This window comes from Caloenas nicobarica, chromosome 2 (assembly GCF_036013445.1).
Source record: "Caloenas nicobarica isolate bCalNic1 chromosome 2, bCalNic1.hap1, whole genome shotgun sequence".
Taxonomy (NCBI): domain Eukaryota; kingdom Metazoa; phylum Chordata; class Aves; order Columbiformes; family Columbidae; genus Caloenas; species Caloenas nicobarica.
This window is the reverse complement of record NC_088246.1, coordinates 42,319,976-42,341,403: the sequence shown is the minus strand read 5'-3', so window position 1 is coordinate 42,341,403 and position 21,428 is coordinate 42,319,976. Positions and strand designations below refer to the sequence as shown.

Here is a 21,428-nt window from a genome sequence, read left to right as displayed (position 1 = left end):
AGCTCTCTTGATCTACTTAGCCCTGACAGCTCAAGTCAATGCTGAAACAAACTGAGGCCAACCCAAACCCTTGTATCATTATCTTTTTCTCTGATAGGAATACTGAGGCATAACTGGGGTAGGAACAATAAGCACATTTAAACTAAATGGACTAAATATTCCCTCCAAACTACCATGTATTTCTTTCCTTCATGCTCAGTGAGGATGCTGGCAGATAAAAATGCTTTCTGCAAGAGGACCTTCACTATGATAAATGAGAACAGCTCCTTCGATTTTAATGGAATTACATTAAGGTACTGCAGGTAAGGATCTGACCCTCTACACTTCTGGATTTCACCCAGGAAAGCATTGCAGCAGGGTAGGTGGTCTCCCAGCTTACAAATTTTTAAAAAGACAGACAAAGCTGGGAGAGGCATGCAAGGGGCAACTTGATTTATGTAGCCTGCTCCCTTCTTCACTACATCTTCCCTGTGTTTCAAAAGACCCATACAGCTGGTTTAAACACCTTTCTGTGGGAGAGCAGAGCATGGACATTATTTACAATTTTCTGACTGGAAAGAAAAATGTCTTTCCTGTTCGGAGTTGGTGAGGGCTGGGCAGGGAAGAGCCAAGCACCAGGCAAGCTGTAGGGTGGACATGTGACAGTGACTGATCAACTCAGCAGCCACTGCAGCAGTTGGCACCTTTTCTCCGCTACCTGGCTCAGTGGGAACCAGCCACACAGTACAAGCAGGGCCAGTGGTGGGATGCCACCTACCAGCCCAGGTCATCATGCCATGGAGGCCTCAGAGGCTGCAAGTGGTGAGACAGAAACACTCTGGCAAGGCTGGGTGGGGCTGGGCAACTGATCTCCTCATCAGAAGCATAAGTATCTGAACACCCCTCTCTCCCAGCTCAGCTTTGTCCCCAAATGGCCTTTCTGGAGCAGGGAGCAGCGTCAATGGTCTTATAGGAGGTGGAAAACAAATCACAGTGTCAGCAAGGGTCATGGTGACTGAATGGAGGGAATTCCCTCTGCATCCTCCTCTCCCTCCTCATCAGCTGCCTGAATCAATGCAAAAACCCATGCAGAGCATCCTCTCCAGGTAGTCATCTTACCCCAGCCTCTCCCACCTCTTCCTTCCCTCTCTGCAGAGCACTCAGGGCTTCTCCCATATACAGACTACAGGTTTCTGGGTTAAACTGGCTTTTCCAGGCATTCGTGTAACCCGTTGCTTCAAATCAGGTCCTCCTTCACCCACCCCAGCTACTCCTTTCTCCTGGGAGCACAAGGAGCAGATTCCCTTCACCCTTCACCTTGCCTCTGCCTCACCTCTTCTCTCCAATAGGAAATGAAGCTTACACGTGGAAACGCATGAAGTTTGAGAGACAGGTCAATAGTTTGCCATTGAAGGACACGGAGAATGCCTCTGAATGTAACTGTCAGGCGAACAAGGTGTCTTTTGCTCAGAGGCAGGTGCCTCGCACTTGGACAGGGATGCACCAAGAATTTGGCTGACTCCTTGCCCTGGGGAAGTGGCCTCAGACAAAAGCAACCCAGCAGGCCCTGAGATGACATATATCATGCAGTAATTAAGTGATTCTGCATTATGACAGTGATAACTAATGATTTAATTACTCTACCTTCACTTTTACAGAAGATGTTCCAGTATTAGGCCAGTAAGAGAACAGAAGACAAAAAAATAATGAATCTTTTATACCAATACCAGAATAGGGTGTGAACATGGCGATCACCCTCTGACCTTCTCAGACCCACTCTCCAAAAAGCCTGTGGACAACTTCCCCAGGATATTGCTGCCACCCAAGCCCGTCATCTGTATGCACACTGACAATGTAGGGCATAGAAATTCCCATTCTCCTACCAGCAAGATCTAGCTGAGTCGAATGTTACCGCACCCATGCACGTGCACACACACATGCATGGGGACAGGAGGCTGGAACAGCTGAAGTTCATGTGTCATGAACCAATGTGGTTTTCTACAAGGGATGAGAACTGGTGTTTCAAACCCAAGTTCATCAGAAACAGCTTCATCGGGTCTGCAGTGAGAGGTGCCATCTGCTCACTCTTCACATCTTCAGTCAAACCATGCAGCGCCTTTCACAGGCATCTTCTCAGTTTGTCCTGAAGAGTTGGTTCTCCATTTTGCTCAATCCAACACCTGCAGCAGAAGGAGCACCCTCATCAGACACCAAATACCATGGTCACATAACGTGAGCAGTCATCACCCATAGACCTCTAGCAGCTAAAACTGACTGCCATACCTATAGTCACCACCATGCTATGTCAAAACAAAACCACTGGCATCAGAAGCAAAAGCATTTCAACACTGATTAAGGGCTTACCTGCAGGATTTTCCAAACGTAAAGCCTAATTAGCCATTGCATTTCTGTGGGTTTTCAGGAAAAGCAGCTCAGCTCTAAATGACACTTCTCACCCCAAACCATTTGTTCTCTCTGCTAAGTACAGCATCTATTTACTGACCCAGTCAGGGGCCAGGCATGAAATGTGTGTCGGGTCTCCTCAGGTCCACAATGACATACTGTCGTGGTTTTAATTGAGATAGTTTCCATGAAAGACATTTCCTCCACCCTCTCAGAAAAGCCTGAAAATTTAGAGCTTGTTCCTTCCAAGATAACTTTTTTGCTCACCTCCACAGTGCTGCTCGCAGAGGACACAACAGTGCAGAACAGCAGTAATTGTGGAAAAATACTGGAATACAAACATTTAAACAATAATGGTGGTTATTTTCCAGAAGCCTGCTGACTCCAGCAATTTTGCTATAAAGTAACTTCGTGGGTGATGCTGGCTGAACAGTGACCCATTACAGGAAGCTAATAACATCCAGTGAATCCACTTATATACTGTTATTTTTTTACACTGAGGAGGCCTGTCCTCATACACACACACAGATTCCAGAGAAGTCTATGTACAGCCAAATACAAAAAGACACCATCTGTCTTTTATCAGATAAACAATAAAAAGTTAAGACAATTGTAACTGCTGCTTGCCGCCAGCATGAGGAAATGCTAGTTCCCTATTGCCACTCCGCAAGTCTGAGAGTGTGATGCCATTATTTAGAGGTTAAACCCATGTTAACCCCTTCAGTACAAAAGCAATTGCCAAAACAATCACTCAGTTCACCCTGTACCGAAACCACATTTATTGCAGAAACGCTGATCCCACGGTAACGGCAAAACTTCCACTTTACACACAGCCCAAAGTGTATTCCTGGATTTGGGAAGGAAGTCTGCTAACAAAGAGCACAAATTCAAGTTCAGTCAGGAATGTTGGCACATCACAATGTGAGAACCCAAGATAGACACTAATTTTGCTTTATTATTTAAAAATAATTTTTTTTCAGCTTTACAATTTGCATCTAGTATGATCCTTCCAACTATCATTTCAGGGTTGCCACAGTTTTTGAAAAGAAATAAATGGTTCGAAGAACTGCAGAGCTTGTCTTTTTAAAGAATATCTTTATACATTACTCCGCCCTTCCAAACAGATAGTCCTTTTCTACTTCAGAACTTCAGAATAAAATACAGTCAATTCCACTTTGTCCATTTATTGATCAGCCATTTTTTAAAAAAGCTTGTGTATACACGATATCTAATTTTCTTTGTAAAAAACCTAATAATATACCCATCAGTTCATGAATCTTGTAAAAAACATGAGAAAAGACCAAATCTGTGCTCACCTATGCACACATTTCTCAACAAGGTCTACCACTCATAGCAATAGGAAGTAATTCTGGTAAGTGAAAACAAGCTTGCTAAAGATTCAATATGAAGAGCTATGAAGGTTATTCAACCACAAAGGTAATATTAAACAACAAATGACTAAAGAGAGGGGAAAAAATTCTAACATTTTGAGTGTAGTTGTGATGTGGTTAGACACACCTTCTTGAAAATTAAACCAGTTATGTGGGTGTTTTTCTATTTATAATACTGGAGAGTCTGATGTCTCAAAATCAAATTGTGTCACTCTGTAGAAAAGTAGTCATGAAATTGGCTCACCCAGATAATTTGGCTTCATGAACAGGTCAGGATGCATTGTCAGAAAGAAAAAAAAAAACAAACACCCTATGGTTTTAGGGGGTGAGTTGCCTGGGATCCTGAGCTGTGGTGTGTCTGCTACTGGTGGCAACGGAGTCACATCAAGAGGGTTCCCAGATTACCCAAACAGCAGGTTCCCTCCCTTTACATATGGCCTAAAACAATGTGGGACTCTGAGCTCTGCTGTCAGGGTGGCATTTCCCAGGGATGGTGTTTCCCAAAACACTCATCCTTAGTGACTGCACGAAGAAAGAGAGAAGAAGTTGGTTGTTCTGAAACAGTAACCAGGCCTGTAGCTTCTGAAATAGCGTAGTAAAAAGGTGCCTTGGTTACCCCTTACACAGGCCCAATAAGAATATTAAAGCCCGTATCTCCTTGAGAATCTGAAATAGCTCTAGTATTACCTTAATTCAACAACTCTTTTCCTTTGCCACTAAATTTAATTAACGGAGTATAGAAAGATTGTCTACAGAGCTTATTTGTTGCATTCACTTTTTCAGCCAACTTGCTACGCCTCAGTATTCTCTGTTGCTAAGATCTCCAATTATAAGAGACTTTGCTGAAAGTGAATGTTAATCTGGCTTACGTACGGTAATAAAAAATTGGTAAGCCATGAAATGCAGTGCTGAGCACAAAGCTAATCCTCAAAGGAAGAAAGAAGAATAGGTTGTGCTAGGGCTTTTCTGCTTCCTTTTTGTCCAGCTTTGATTTATGAAGAGGATCTGAAAGTTCTGGAGTCTGTTTTTCCTTTCCAATTTTTTCCTTGCTTTTTTACATTAAAAACTTTCAGAACATACCTGAAAGAGCATGGTCTCATAGCCACATTTATGTAAGGAAAAGGTAAAATTTTTAATATATACCTAAATATTTTTAGGGAGATATGCAGACAGGCATACAAACAGACTCACTGCAGATGCGATTTATCTAACATGTTAAATTTCAATCGCCTTTTAAACACAAGTATTGGCAGGTCAGATACTACCACTGTTAGGGCAGATTTGTCTAAAAAGATGTGTTTTCCCAAATTAAGATGGAGCTATGAAAAAATCTAGTGATCACAAACTCTTTAATTATGAGGCAGAGACTGAAATTGTGAAAGATAAAGATATCTAAACAGACTGTTAAACATACGGACTTTCTTTCTTCCCTCCTCCCCCAATGCCCAGTTTAATCTGCCGCTAACAAACGAGCTTTGGATATTGTTGCATCTTTATGAAATCTGCTTGCAGACTGCCCCACCAAACTAGTAGGATGCTCACAAGGTCCATTTGAAACCTCACAGCAGCATGAAGAATAATACAGATGTTTGAACTCCCAAATACTTCACTGCCTCTCCCTTAACAGTAAGGAAAGCTTAAAACCATCTCATTTTTCATTCTGGAGCTTTTGTTGGATTTAGCTGCTGTGTTCGGACTCAGAACCATCTCAAGAAATCTCCTCCAAGGGGCATAACTATCTCCTAGGAGAAAAACACAGCCAAACACACTGCAATGCCAAGAACCTACTTATTAACAAGCGCAGAAGAGAACAGATCCAAGGACACTAGTCACATTTGCACATTTTACAAATAGGACTGTTTCTTATGAGCTAAAAGGCATTACATCATCCACGTAACCATTTTTCTTTCTAGAAAATCATACTGCTTTCTGTGAGCTGGAAGGAAAACAAAAGGTTGTTCACAAAGGTCTGTAACAGCTTTACATGGTAAGCAGCGGCTTCGAGTAAGGATCTCAGAAACAGGCTGAGCTGCGCCAGTGTCGCCCTGTTTTCTGTCACGTCGTGTGCAGCTGGTGCTGGGACCAAGGGAGCACTGAAAGGCTGAGGATGGAGGTGTACTTGGCTCAGGAGGAGCATGAATCATGGCTTCAAAGCAGCTCGTTTCATGATTAAATAGGGGAAATGAAAGCACCCAAAGGAGTTGCTGTTTTATCTGCGTCCATGTGCATACACGTACCTGACACGCTCATGCACATGACTAACTGCAGGGAAGTACGAGTGAATTCGAGAGATGTATGGTTGACCTGCACGCACACATACTTGTGTATGTATTGGCATGCAAAAAACACCTACTTCATATACTGCCATGGTATGGCATGTACACTCTGCGTTTAATGCTTGTTGGTTGGTTTCACTCCTCGAATTAATGGACTTCGGCAAACCAAAACTAAAGATGCCAGGGCATTTCCCTGCCGTACGTGGCACCATGAAGTATTCACACTTTCATTAAGTCGCCACACCACTTTTCACTTGAAGAAACAGACGATGAAGGGATTTCTTCGTGAAAAACAAGGCTTTAGTCTTATTTTAATGAAGAACCCATAGGGAAATCCTCATCCTTTTTACATGAACCACCAGGTGAGCAGTAAGAATAGTATCAAAGCACCTCGACGTGTCAGGGACGATCTCCCCAGCGAAAAGCTGTCACTCCTTTAGTTAACAGAGCCTCAGCACGACTCAGCACAGAGTGCTCAAACCCTCCCCGGCAGTTAGCGCTGTGAATCACAGCGAGGAGACACCAACAGTTTAATGTGATTTTGCTTTTCCTGGGCCTCATTCCCACTCCACAGATGTGAAACTTCCTTGTCTGCACAACAAATGCCCCCTCCTGCCCCACAGGGAGGGCAGTGCAGCAGGGTTTGCATCCTGGCCAATGCATGAGAGCAACGGTGTCATAAAATCAAGCCCACCTCCCCTTCTTCAACAAACACCTGCAGCAGCACCTCAGGGAGAATCCGAGCAGCACAGACTTGTGAACCTTTCCTATGGAAACCATCCCTGCTTCCTGGCATGAGCAGGGGCTTTCCTTCTTCAGAATTGTATCTACATCAGTGTTAACAGTGTTAAGTAACCTCTGACAACTTTGACTTCCATGAATTTGTGAAGTCCTACCTTTGAATGTGTTTTTTTCTCCACAGTATCCTGTACTTTATAACATAAATGCATGCTCTCTAACAAAAAATATATAAAAACAAAAGCAAACAAACAAAACACACCACCTGCTGCCTGGTATTCTTTAATCAAAACTGCTCTATTTTCTGTTGCAAGAAATGAACATCAGTCCTTCCAGTTAACTTTTGTGTACTACTCCTGGTTTTATGTCGTCTTCTTCTGGCATCTCATCCCCATGCTTGGGGATATTTAACGTCTTCTCCTATGGAAACAACTTCATATCCTTGATTATCTTTTTGCCTTTCTCTACATCTTCTGTAGTTTGGAGACTACAGATCTACTTTTTTGGGGGAGGAGGAGAACCTGAACTGAATGCAATGTTCTAGATGTGGGTTCATCAGAGATTTATTCAGTGGTTTACCCAGTCATTCCACCATGCTGTTTGGCTATTTCCCTCCCAATAATTTCTGGTGTTAGTCATCAAAGAGCTCCCAATGTGCCTCCAAGATGTTTTTTTCCTTTTGATTATAGCCAATTCAGAGAAGATCCTTGTGTTCATAGCTAAGGATGTGCCATCTGTAGTACTTTTCAATTATTCACACCAAATCCAACCTTCATTTTATCATCATCTGCTAACTTAGAAACGTGAGAACCTGCTATATTTCTTCACAGTTAGCTGTACGCTGGACTGTCCTCAGTAACTGTTTATGATCCACAAATGTTATCAGTTCATTATTAACTCCCTTTTCCAGATCATCCAGAATTAAGTTGCACAGCATTGGTCCCTTTCTGAGATCTTTGGGACACCTTTTCAGCAACCATCCTCCTTCAAGAAAACAGACAATTTCTTCTTCATTTCTTATCTTTTAACCAGTAACTAATTAATAGGATTATTTTTCCCCTTCTCACATGCTAGCCTAGTTTCTTTCAGAATATTTGTCATATCTATCCACAGCTCCCCCTTAGTACTTGATCAGCTCTTGGCCCTTGCTAAGGAGGGATTCCTGGTTCTGCTTTGCTTAGAAAAAAAATGTTCCCATTTGTTTTGGCCATACTATGGCTTTATATCTAATCCCCCAGAATTTACACCCTCTTCTATTTTCTTTCTTCAGATTTCACTCCTACAATTTAAAGACTATGTTTTTAACTCCTGAAATCTCATTTACTCTTGTTTAGCAATGCTAGCTTTTCTCCCAGTGTGGAAGTAGAAGGACACCCTTTTTAAAATCTATTTAGATTAACTCTGAGACCCTACTGAACATCCAAAAAATAAAGCTACTTTTAGTTACGAACCAATATGCAAATCAAAAAGCCTAATTTTATTTAACCTTTTTTTTTTTCTTTTCCTCTCCACCACTAGTGGTACTCTAGTTTGATCATGACACTAAGTTTGCTGCTGCTTTCTCGCCATCCTCCCCAGTGCTGAGGACACCTGCCTGAAGCTCCTGGGATACAGTAAGGGAATGTAAGATGAAAACCCACCGCATTTCCCCACTTACCTCTCTTTGATGTCCTGCAATGCAGCTCCTTCGTGTTGGCTCCTCCCCAGTGCTGCCGAGATGCCCTCCAGTCTTACCCAGGCTTCGGTACCTTGCACCTGGAGTCAGGGCACTCTGCTCACCCCACACTCTGCCCCTCTCTCATCACAGCGAGTGGTCCCAAAAATGGGCTACCATCCACCAGCTCTTCACCTGGCACCCCAAGGAGAGAAGTGCCCCTCAGGGACCCTCCACTCCAGGACATTTCACAGCCATTTTGTCATTGCTTCTCTCTTCTACTTGGTCAAACCCAGTGTGCTCTGGCACTGGACAGGTTTCTGATCAATAAATTACTCTGTTTTACATGGTTCAAATTTAAGCTTTTATTTGTTTTTTAAATTAAAAAAATAAACTTCGTTATTAAATAGTGGAATGGGTCTAAACTAATGTTTACATATTAATTCACTTGCTTTAGGATACCACCAGAGAAATAATTAAAGTATACCACCTGGACAAAACTTTCTGTTAGAAAGCTCAACAGCGGCGTAATTCAGTTAAACAGAAAAGAAAAAAAAAAAAGTCTTAATGTTTACAATGAATGTTAGAAGTAAACCTCTGGTTTTAGTGTCATCCAAATCTAGTTTCCACCACAAAGGCAGTCATTGTATTCAGAATACTATACCACAGTGCTAATGTCATCAGCTTCATCTGGTTTCTTTTGCCTGCTTGGCAGGGATTTCAAGTACTCAAGGTGCCTCCTTGCATCCTCCTGATTTTGCCGGACGTAATAAACCACGTATGAGATCACCATGGTGAACCAGCCAAACATGGTGACCAGCATGGCGTAGTCGGTAGTCTTTTTAGGAAGGTTGCAGAGGTCAGCATCATTGGCAGCGTTGAGGAACGGTCTCCCGGCGTGTTCATCCAGCACAGAAGTCTTGCAGATGACATTGTTGGCTGTCTCGTGGTTGGAGGCCATGCTCCTCAACACCTGCTGCAGTGTGCAGTCACAGTGCCAGGGATTGTTTGCAATTCTGGCTCTGGCCTTTAAGTTGTTGAAAGCGTTTTTGTGCACACTTTGAATCCGGTTGTCGGACAAATCCAGAGTCTGCAAGGTTTCTGCCACCCCTTTAAAGGCGTGTTCATCTATAAACTCAATCCCGTTTTTTGACAAATTGAGGACTCTGAGTTGGTGCAAGTCCTTAAAAATTTCATTGGGGATAGATGTTATCTGATTGGAGTCCAAATAAAGTAAGACTGTTTCTGGAGGAAGATCTCTGGGTATTTCTTTGAGGTTCGCATTGCTACAGCTGACATTCAGACCTCCGGAGTGAGAACAGAGGCAGCCTTTCGGGCACATACTGGCAGAATGAAAGCACAGTATCATGAGGACAAAACTTTGTAAGAGCAGACACATGGAGAGGGAACGAGTTAACCACAGGTCTACCAAATTCATGCTGGGGTGTCAGCATAATCATATGACCATCTCTCATTCAGCCAACAGTGGTGGGAAAAGGATCAGCAAAGTTGAAATGTGGCTTCATCTTCTTCGATGGGATTAGTAAAAACTGACTAACATGCAGGCTTCCTCATGGTCAATAATCTCCTTAGAAGCACACCTACAGAGAGGAAGGAAAACAAAGCCTTTATACCATAAACTCCAATCTCAAGTTTGTTTTTGTTAAAAAAATAATAGAAATAAAATTAAGTCAACATGAAGTGCAACACTAAATAAATGATCTATTATCCCCTCAGTGCACCAAAGGATTTACTTAGGTAACTCCTATTACCATTAATCTGAGTTTAGTACATAAATCCCCAGTACATTTTTATGAGGATAGACTACACTTATTACAAATCAGACAGGTTTGGGCTTTAATACTTTTTAGAGGAGGCATTGTTTTGTTTTTATCACAGACTTTTCTAAAACAGCTATAAAAATAATTACATTGTCCCTTGCTAAAGTAGAAGATGCATTAATAGGCACTAAGAGTTGGACCTCTGGCAACAGCGACAGGTAAGTGAGGAATTTGTAGTGGTTAGTGCAAACATCTCAAAATATTTTGTGCTATTTTAAGTGTAAATCAAAGTACTTCAGTAAGGAAATATTTTTACTGTATCAAGAAAAAAAAAATAAGTAAACCAAATGCTGTTGAAAGACATCACAAACATCCACCATCTCCTTGTTTGCCTCCCCCTACTTCTCTTCTGCTTTGGACCACTGAATTTCTTGTATCTCCCAGGATTTTGTGAGACACTGCTGTGAGACCCACAGAAATAATTCCTACTTCCAGTTTTCTTGAAAATTTTAACACAGAGAAAAAGAAAGAAATGTAACAATTGCCAAAAACCTCACATCCCCTCAACCAAATAAACCTCACACAAACCTACATACAAGCCAAACAAAAAAACCTATTATTCATGGCATGTAACTTGCTAACAGAACATGTGAAAAATATTGTTTCTGCTTCTCCCTTCTAAAGTTGGCTTAAAAGTAGTAAATATCCAGAAGCTTTTCCATTTTTTCCTTTAATTGGAGAACATACACAGAAGCCTGAAAGGCTGACTTATAAGCATTCAAAGACAACCTCATTTATTTCTTCCCCTATTACAGTAAACTACGAATTTTCTAACCGCAACAGGTCCATTTGTTTTCACATACATGCCCTCTGTATTTGTAGCAGCTTGGATATTTGCAGCCTCCAGGTTCTATTTACATATAAATGATTTTTTTTTTTTTCCGAACACACAGTATTGTCCACTGAACAACAAAATCCCTGCAGGAAGGATACATGTGATTCTACAGGAAAAAGAAGAAATTGCATTGGAACCACTTTTGCCTGTAGAACTCACGTACTAACTGCAGTTTCTGGCATATCACAGTAATACGGATCAAAAGTGTCATGCAGTATTTCAAACCCATAGCTCACGCTTTATTTAATCCTTTTGCTGAGGTGTAGCATGTCGGTAACCTCACAGAAAACAAACAAACAAACGAAAACCGAAACACCTGAATAACATGTACGTTACGTGTGATTGCTCCATGGCTATGGCTCAGGAGTAGCAAAAGCTCAGCACACTCACTGCAGCTCCGCAAAGAGCAGTAGTGTATCGCTACTACTCTTCAACTTATCTATTGATCAAGAGAGAAATGGCCCAGGAACCTCAACAGAAATTTTACACTTGGACTCCATAACATGGAAATCTTCTACTGTAAAATTAAAAAGAAAGGAAATTGTTGGCAACAAGATAGTGAAGTTAACCCTGGAAATGTGAACCATTAAGAAGAGAAGTAAACAGAGCACAAAAAGCTCCCTGTGAGGAAATGCAAGTGAGGCAGCACCTCTAGAAGAGAGAGTCCTGCAGGACCTCTGTGGAAGAAACAGGGTTTCCATGAGAGAAGCCGGTTTCACTGGCTGCATCGTTGCCATTTCTCCCTGCGGCTCTTTGGTCACCGCAGTGCTTGGCCTTCAGATCAGACAGAAACCTCTCACAGAAGGAGACAAGTTACAGAGGTTGTTTCTTCCCAGCCTGCCCAGAAGCGCTAAGTACTTGCTAAAACGTGCAGCGCATCCGGAGGCCAAGCTGGAGCTGGCAACCTGCTCCTCCATCCCGCGGCCCTGGGTGCTGCTGCAAGGCCTGTCCCTGGAAAAACAGCCACCTATCTTCCCTCCATGTTCACGTCTCGCTACTGTGCTGCACAAAAAAAGTAGATGAGTGGTCCAGCTCATCACCACAGAATAAGCATCTCATCACTGACTACTCGTACACAGTGGCTTTCCACCAACGACACTGGAGTCCTACTGCAGGAACCAATGGACTGGGGTGAAGGAGCAAAGACCTGAAGCAGATGCTTAATTTTGTAGAAGCATAAAAATCACACTGTTCCCACCAGAGTGTGACAATTAAGTTTCATATTTGAGCCATTACAGGCTAAAAAGCCCCTGCCAACCTGAAATTACACCATGGATCCTGCCGAGCCCTCCATAGTGCCGCTATGCCACCAGAGATCATGTGCCAAAGATGTCCCATGCACCAAAACTAATGTGGAACTTCTTCATCTCACAGAAGGCAAACGAAGCTCTTTTTCTTTAATGTATTAATGTGTTCAGAGTGGAAGAAGAAGGGTCATTACAGACTAAGCGGGAAAGTGTTTAATGAAGCAATGCCTTTTCAAAAGAGAAAACTAAGTAAATGGATAAAGAGGGAGAAAAACTCCCAATCTTTTAAGTAGTTAGAAAGTGCAAATACAAGTTTAAAACCGTAATTAACAACCCCGTCAACAAAACTTAGCTGAGCAAGAAAAAAGCTCAGCAAATTCTCGGTAAATTAACTGGAAACAACCCAACGAGACTGAGCATCGGTCAGGGGAAACAGAGCTTTGTTTACTTCTATGATCAGAATATCTGATCCAAGGGATATCTGAGGTTTGGGTTTCACGAACAAACTTACAGCAAGAACTTTCTTGACTCACAGGCAGCTTAGTGACTGCAGCAAGAGAAAAGAGAACTAAGATCCGCACATTTGAAACGCCAAAAGGAAGATTTTTGGCTTCCTGAGCATCTATCTAATTTTCTCTGCTTGGAACACAATGAATAAAGAAGGTAACAAAGTTGGAATAAAGACGAGAGATACATATCAGACAGAAACACTAAAAGACTACAGAGAAAGGGATGACAGACTCAGAATTAAAATAATACATGAATTAATTAGAAATCTGCCAATAAAGAAAAAAATGAAAAATAAATTTTAAAGTAAATGAAGACACAGGGAAATGACAGCAATACCAGAAGCACAGGTAACAGCATGGTATAAAAATGCTTTTTTGTGTACATTTTTAAAATATAAGCACAAACATAGAAAACCTAACATACAAGTCAAATATTGCAGGGCAATAAAACTACAGGGGGAAGACTGCACAAAAGAATTCTTTACAGTCTTGCAATTGAAACTGGTTTTCAAGCTTTCCTCTTCTCATGCTTCCCCGAGACCACTCACTCAGTACAAACAGCATAGGAAAATGTATAAATCCTGAAATCCTCAAGGAAAGCACATTTGCTTTTAATACACAGTGAGATTTCTTCTGAGCTTCAGGTGTCAGGAATTTGCAGATGTTTCCAGCAAGCAAGGTGCACAGACTGTATCTTAGTACTTGAATGCAATACTACTAAATTCGACATTTTATTAATAACTCCTCCCCATAAGAAATTAGTGATGTTAAGAAGCATTAGCGCTTCCAACTACCGATCTGGAAAAAAGGGCCTACAGAAATTCCACGACAAGACTACCTGCAATATTAATTTATGCTGTTGTGTCTTCAGAGCAAGATACAGGAGGATAGGAAATCTTATAACCATCACACAGAACAGCATAAATATGACACAGACTGAGACTTTTTGTTGTTTAGGACAACGCTTAGACAACGAAAGATGCATAAAAAAATAATCAATCACATATATAGCTAAAGACGTCTGACTTAACAAAAGAGAAGGGGAAAAGCAAGGGTAGGTAAAAGTGGTTTCTACTATGGTGGAGATTTCCAGAATCCACATGGCAGCTCTTCAGTCATTAACCAAATGCTCACACATGTGTGAGCAGTTCCTCACTGTCCCTCCACACAGTCTCTGCCCCCATAAAAAGCAAGAATGGAGCAGCTGCCAGTGTCTTGCACTTGGAGGCCAGCCACCAATCTCAGAGGACTCAAAAGCAGAGACAAAAATCAGCCTTAAGAGGTATTCTGCCTATAGTATTTTAAACACACACACAACGCCCTCAGCCATCGGGATCAGCTTGCATCTCCACCAAGATGAATTCAGCGGAGCCACTCATTGGTGACAGTCCTCCAGAAATTTATATCCTCCAAATGGAGGAGAGAGATTTCCTTCCTGCTTGTTCACCAGATACCTTCTCCATAGAGTGTGTACCTAGAGTTCAGAAGGGTGCTTCAAAGATTACTTTCCAGCACTACAAAAATTACCTGTGACAGCCAAATGCCTTTGATCAAGTCACTCCAGTACCATAACACTTTACTTGGAATTTCACCTGAATTCTCAGACATTTTCAGGTGAATTTCACAGAATCACAGAATCACAGAATGTTAGGGATTGGAAGGGACCTCAAAAGATCATCTAGTCCAATCCCCCTGCCAGAGCAGGAACACCTAGGTGAGGTTACACAGGAAGGCGTCCAGGCGGGTTTTGAATGTCTCCAGAGAAGGAGAATCCACAACCTCCCTGGGCAGCCTGTTCTAGTGTTCCGTCACCCTCACTGAGAAGAAGTTTCTTCTCAAATTTAAGTGGAACCTCTTGTGTTCCAGCTTGAACCCATTATCCCTTGTCTTACTGTTGGTTGTCACCAAGAAGAGCCTGGCTCCATCCTCGTGACACCCACCCTTTATATATTTATAAACATTGATGAGGTCACCCCTCAGTCTCCTCTTCTCCAAGCTAAAGAGACCCAGCTCCCTCAGCCTTTCCTCATAAGGGAGATGCTCCACTCCCTTCATCATCTTTGTGGCCCTGCGCTGGACTCTCTCCAGCAGTTCCCTGTCCTTCTTGAATTGAGGGGCCCAGAACTGGACACAATATTCCAGATGAGGTCTCACCAGGGCAGAGTAGAGGGGAAGGAGAACCTCTCTGGACCTACTAACCACCCCCCTTCTAATACACCCCAGGATGCCATTGGGCTTCTTGGCCACAAGGGCACAGTGCTGGCTCATGGTCATCCTGCTGTCCACCAGGACCCCCAGGTCCCTTTCCCCTACACTGCTCTCTAATAGGTCATTCCCCAACCTGTACTGGAACCTGGGGTTGTTCCTGCCCAGATGCAAGACTCTACATTTCCCCTTGTTATATTTCATTAAATTTTTCCCCGCCCAACTCTCTAGCCTGTCCAGATCTCGCTGGATGGCAGCACAGCCTTCTGGCGTGTCAGCCACTCCTCCCAGCTTGGTGTCATCAGCAAACTTACTGATAGTACACTCAATTCCCTCATCCAAGTCATTGATGAATATATTGAACAGTATTGGTCCCAGAACTGACCCTTGAGGCACTCCACTAGATACAGGCCTCCAACCAGACTCCACCCCATTGATCACAACTCTCTGGCTTCTCTCCTTCAGCCAGTTTGCAGTCCACCTCACTACCCGATCATCCAGTCCACACTTCCTCAGTTTTGCCGTGAGGATGCTGTGGGAGACGGTGTCAAATGCTTTGCTGAAGTCAAGGTAGACCACATCCACTGCTCTGCCATCGTCAATCCACCTTGTTACGTCTTCATAAAAGGCTATGAGGTTGGTCAAACACGACTTCCCCTTGGTGAAGCCATGTTGACTGTCCCTGATGACCCTCTTATCCTTGATATGTCTTAAGATGGCACCAAGGATAAGGTGTTCCATCACTTTCCCAGGGATGGAGGTGAGGCTGACCTTCCAAACATTTCTCTTGAGGAGAGATCAAAAATGTCACCCTTTTCCTGATGATTATTCAGCAAGCAAGGTCTCGTATAATAAAGACAAAACCACGACCCAATGTATTTAATATAAAAGTCTTTATGGGATGATTCCTGTCCTAAATCACAGAAATAAGGGCCACAAATGAAGTCTGTAGAACAGGATCACACAGGCTGATGCCAACATAAGACCCCCCTGACTCACACACAGCACCATCTCTCATCATGCTTGTGGTCAGACATCGATGGGAAGAATCAGCAGCAGCTCTCTGCAGTCAGTACCACCCTGGCCTTCACTAGATCACAGACTGTAAGGACTGCTCAGTGACAAGAGATGGGGGGGCAGATTTTTTGGTTTTGTTGTTGTTATCACTCGCAAACAAGCAGAAATGAGAAAATGGAGAAAGATACGATCCTAAAAAACATTCTTGTTCCCTAAGGCAAACAGCACAGGCACTGTGCAGAAAGCACTCTTCTAGCAATAACAATTGGGTAAATATTGCAGGTATTTTGGAAGATGGTCTTACTTTGGGATGTGATGTCATGTGATGCTGAGACAAAAAGACTGAAGCTGCTATGGCATCAAGCTGTAGCTGAAGCATGGTCTCCTTTGGGTCACCTTTTGGTCTCCTTTTGGTCGCCTTTTGAGCACGTTTCTTCCCATCATGTTCCTGTTCCTACTCACTATGCAGTGTTCCCTCTTTTTTCCCTCTTCCTACTCCAGGGGCTGATGGGCTGATCACAGCTAGGTTGGTGCAAAAGAAATTGTAGGTTTTGCATTGTTGAAATTTGCCATTTGATATTGGAATAGATTCTTAAATAAATGTGCTTACATTATACATCATTTTAATGCAATTTTCTTGCTGTATGGTTTTTTTTGCTACTGACATTACTTGCTGCTCATTTTATATTTATTTGAGACTATGGAAATGATGCTAGACAAAAAGCAAATCTGAGTGATTTTCTTATGCGAGTTCAAAATGGGTCGTAAAGCAGTGGAGACAACTTGCAACATAGACAACGCATTTGCCCCAGGAACTGCTGACAAACGTACAGTGCCGTGGTGGTACAAGAAGTTTCGCAAAGGAGACGAGAGCCTTGAAGATGAGGAGTGTAGTGGTCGGCCATCGGGAAGTTGACAACGACCAACTGAGAGCAATAGTCAAAGCTGATCCTCTTACAACTACACGAGAAGTTGCCGAAGAACTTGACATCAACCATTCTACAGTCGTTCGGCATTTGAAGCAAACTGGAAAAGTGAAAAAGCTTGAGAAGTGGGTGCCTCATGAGCTGACCAAAAATAAAAATAAATTAGTGTTTTGAAGTGTCATCTCTTATTCTATGCAACAACAATGAACCATTTCTCCATCAGATTGTGATGTGCAACAAAAAGTGGACTTTATATGACAACCGGAGATGACCAGCTCAGCAGTTGGACCAAGAAGAACCTCCAAAGCACTTCCTAAAGCCAAATTTGCACCAAAAAAAGGTCATGGTCACTGTCTGGTGGTCTGCTGCTGGTCTGATCCACTACGGCTTTCTGAATCCTGGCAAAACCATTACATTTGAGAAGTATGCTCAGCAAATTGATGAGATGCATTGAAAACTGCAACGCCTGCAGCTGGCACTGGTCAACAGAAAGGGCCTAATTCTTCTCCATGACAATGCCCGACCACACATCACACAACCAACGCTTCAAAAGTTGAATGAATTGGGCTACAAAGTTTTGCCTCATCTCTCATATTCACCTGACCTCTCGCCAACTGACTGCCACTTCTTTGAGCATCTTGACAACTTTTTGCAGGGAAAATGCTTCCACAACCAGCAGGATGCAGAAAATGCTTTCCAAGAGTTCATCAAATCCTGAAGCTTTTTACGCTACAGGAATAAACAAACTCATTTCTCATGGGCAAAAATGTGTTGACTGTAATCGTTCCTATTTTGATTAATAAAGATGTGTTTGAGCCTAGATATAATGATTTAAAATTCATGGTCCAAACCTGCAATTATTTTTGCACCAAACTAATACTTGGTAGATAACTGATCAGGTCAGTCAGCTGCACCTGCTCCCTTGAAGCCCAGCCCCAAGAACTGGAGAGTGCAGCTCCGTCAGTGGGCGGCGTACAGTCCCAGCTGTACACGAGCTTTTATCCCCCTGGTTAGGTTCAGAGATTGCATGGAACTACAAAGCCGTCACACAAAATTAGTTGCAAAAAACCAAAAGGTGGAAGCACGCAAGGTGCCCAGGAGATGAAGCGGGACTGCAGTGGTGTCCCAAAAGCATGAATGATGCTAAAGGCAACTGCAGTAGCACTGGGATCCTGGGGTATGCAGTGAGGGCACAGGAGCAAGGCAAGCTTATGGAGTCTAGTATGGGCACAGTATGAAAGTGGAAGCATAGCTGTTAAGTCCCCTACAGATTTTTATGTGGCTTCTAGGATCAGCAAGTCTGGCTACAAAGGGTTTTTCGCTGCTGATCTCTTATGCATGATCATCTGTGCAGATTCCATAAGCTAAGTTAGGTCTTTGCTGGCATTTGAACAACTACACCATCCTCTTGTCATGTGCAAGGAGAGCCGCATGGCACAAATGTCTCACTGTGAAGGAAATTCAGTGACAGTAACTCCATTTTCCCTACCAATAATGAGAGTTACTAGAACAATGTCCTCTTCTCGTCTTCAAAGCTGAATCCTGTGACAAAACATATTGCAGCCATTACTCCTGCAATGTCAAAGGGGTCACAGCTAATTAGGGATGCTTGGAATCTGCACGCACAGTTTGTATTTGTGGTTACTGAAGGTGTCATGATTAAAGAGGAATTTCTTTTTATTGTAGCTTATGTGCTCAAACAAGCAAGCAAAAATGGGAAGAGGAAAAAGAAAGAAGGAGCCAACAGATTAACCACAGAGGGTGGCCTGATGGCTGCGTCAGGATTGCACTCAGCCTGTCTAGTCTGCCACTTTTTGATCACCAGAAAAATTGGAAGAAATTAGGTACAACCCAGCTTCCAAAGAATGTGCATTTTGGGGTCAGGTGCACAATTCATGTGCTGAGCCATACCACGCTTCTGATGATGTACAGACAGAAAACTTAAATGACCTTGCTGTTAACTTTAGGCATAGTACCTGAAGAAGACCTCGTTTGAAAACAGATCCCAAATGGCACCACAGAGCTCAATACTCCTTCAGATCACAGAGTCCACCACAAATGTCACTGTTTCTTCAGTTAATACCAAAAGTGTCCCTGTGAGCAACTGCTGGCCTTCCACGCCGGAGATGCACCACACATGTCAAGGTGCCTCCTGTTTTCCTCATGTATAGCCCATACGACTTACATATGAATCTATAAACTGCTTGTATTTGTGTGTGCAGCTCTACCGCCTTCAAATGAAACTCTGAGCTGCCAATAAGCCTTGAAGAGATCCCTACAAAAACAACCTGACTTTTCAAGCCCAGTCTAAGTAAATTCCTACCCTTTAGAGTAACAACCTTCTTGCGTGCCAGCTTTGCAAGTCAGATACAGAATTAGAAAAGCCCAGGAAATAAAGACTCCTATGGGACTCTTTTTTTAGACACCCTTTAGAGCAAACTTGCACTTCGAATAAATATTAAAATTTTATAACTAAAAATCCATTAAAAGGGAATGCTGTAAAAAGATCATTATTTTATCTGACTTCCAGAAAATTACTGAGATGTTTTATAGTTCTGAAAGACTTGACATTATTATAACTTCTTTTTTCCCTAAGGCATTGACTATGTTGGTATATAGAAAAGATGCCCATTGATAAACCTAGTCTCCTATTCTCTACTAAAATAGGTCTTAACTTTGCCATATTGAATACTTTTGTTTTAAATCAGATTTAGCAAATTACCCATGGAAACAGAAAATACTCCTCTTTTTAATGGATTGTTCTCCTTGAACTCTTCTTCCTGTAATGCCCGTCTGTTACAGCACACACACCGACCTGCCTTGCTCTTCACATCCATAATATTTTATGTCTTTGTACACCTTTTTTTTTGCCATTCTCATAAAATGTGATACACTATTTTATATATATTACCTTGTAATTAGCATTGACCAGACAACCATAAGCTGGTGACACAGCTGGTGAGGCCACCCAAAAAGTCCAGTTTGCTAAAGGACTAAGGACTGGACAATTTTACCTGAGCCAAAGAAAAAGATTTGCCACCACTTCTCCCAGGCACGCGCAGATGGCATATGTATGAAGAATGAAAACAGAGAAAATATCCATAGGAAGAACTGTTTCCATACATCTTATCCTTAGTCAATCTTATACTACCGGTTGGTACAGATCTTCCAGTAAGCTACACGTTGGGTTATCCTGTGCATCTTTGTGCCACATTTGAGAGCAGCTGCGCCTCTGGAAGCCAAGAGAGCCTGTGCACATTGGGGGAAAAACCTACATGAAATCCTGCCTGGCTCCTCCAGCACCTGCAGGCTCAATCTGACCTCAACTGTTTAAAAACACAAGATTGACGTAGAAATGCCAAGCCTCCTTCTTCTGCCTCTTATTCTAAATCTCTTCCAGGGTTTAGATGATGGCTCAAAAGTGGCAGTATTGAAATAACAGTAACTAAAAAAAAAAAGGGTATTTTTGTTCACTTCCCTATTTATATATGACAAAATTACACCACTGAGTGGGTACCAAGCTGGAAAGTGAGGATACCTGTGAGCTGGAGCTGAGCAGAAGCAGCAGGACCCAAAGGAGAACAAAACAGCCGCTCCCAATCCCTGTGCTGTCTGCTTGCTACAGAACAACAAATTTCATGGGCACCAAGTGAATTGCTCCAGACAAACACGATCCTTTAGAACAACATTGTCTGTGTGCCATCAGTGGGGAAGGCACCGCAGTAAGCCGCAGCTCAGGGCAATCTCACTGGCTGCACACACAGACTCCGAGCTGGGCAACCATGTGGCTCCAGGACACCGTCAGGAAATTTGATTTAGCAGACGAAACTGGTCTCCAGTCTCAGAACTCAGGCTGCTGGCAAACCTCTGTCTTTCAGGCATCTCTCCCTGGCAGCCGTCAAACACGGTACAGCTGCCTGGCTGCTCCACAGCACAGCTGCCTTGAAGGTAGGCAGTTAAAATGCGATGAAGCACCAAACCAGAGAGATGCCAAGGGCTGCTTACAAGGTGCCAGGTGATTTAAATTCCCAGAAGAAAGTCTCCAGCAGTGGAACATTTTCAGGATCTCAGAACACAGCAAGATGAAATCTTAAAGCAGTGAGAAGAGAAATTAATAGAAGCCAACAGCAAATGAGGTGGGAAAAAAGGGGTGCAAAAGATCACTGATTCAATGAATAATTGAAATGTCATGATTAATCAGTGTGAGCCTGAACTCCAATTACATAATGGATTCATTATCTAATGAAACACCAAATGTACTCAAACCATAATATTCTCCCCTAAGATAGGACTCAGAATGCCAGTCGACATTTTGTTCCCCAAAACCTTCCAGTATAGACATCCTTTTAACAACTGCTCATGGCAAACCAATTCCAGTTGCAGAAGCAAACTGTGTACATGAAAGTT

General features: G+C 42.6%; 1 protein-coding gene and 1 pseudogene across 5 annotated transcripts in view; one reads left to right on the top strand and one right to left on the bottom strand.

Moving 5' to 3' along the window:
* Positions 1–2,111: 2,111 nt before the first annotated feature.
* Positions 2,112–21,428, bottom strand: part of LRRC3B (leucine rich repeat containing 3B) — a 56,223-nt gene continuing 36,906 nt past the window's right edge. For 4 of the 5 annotated variants that reach the window (XM_065629408.1, XM_065629406.1, XM_065629405.1 and 1 more), the window contains 2 exons: positions 9,106–10,042; positions 2,112–2,159 (listed from right to left, as the gene is read on the bottom strand). In XM_065629408.1, the coding sequence (XP_065485480.1) occupies positions 2,148–2,159; positions 9,106–9,879 (786 nt within the window). In that variant the 5' untranslated portion in view covers positions 9,880–10,042 and the 3' untranslated portion in view covers positions 2,112–2,147. Of the gene's footprint in view, positions 2,160–8,840; positions 10,043–21,428 lie in introns of those variants that run through there. The other variant, XM_065629409.1, reaches the window with a different exon arrangement.
* On the top strand, positions 16,796–17,821 carry LOC135985012 (histone-lysine N-methyltransferase SETMAR-like; annotated as a pseudogene).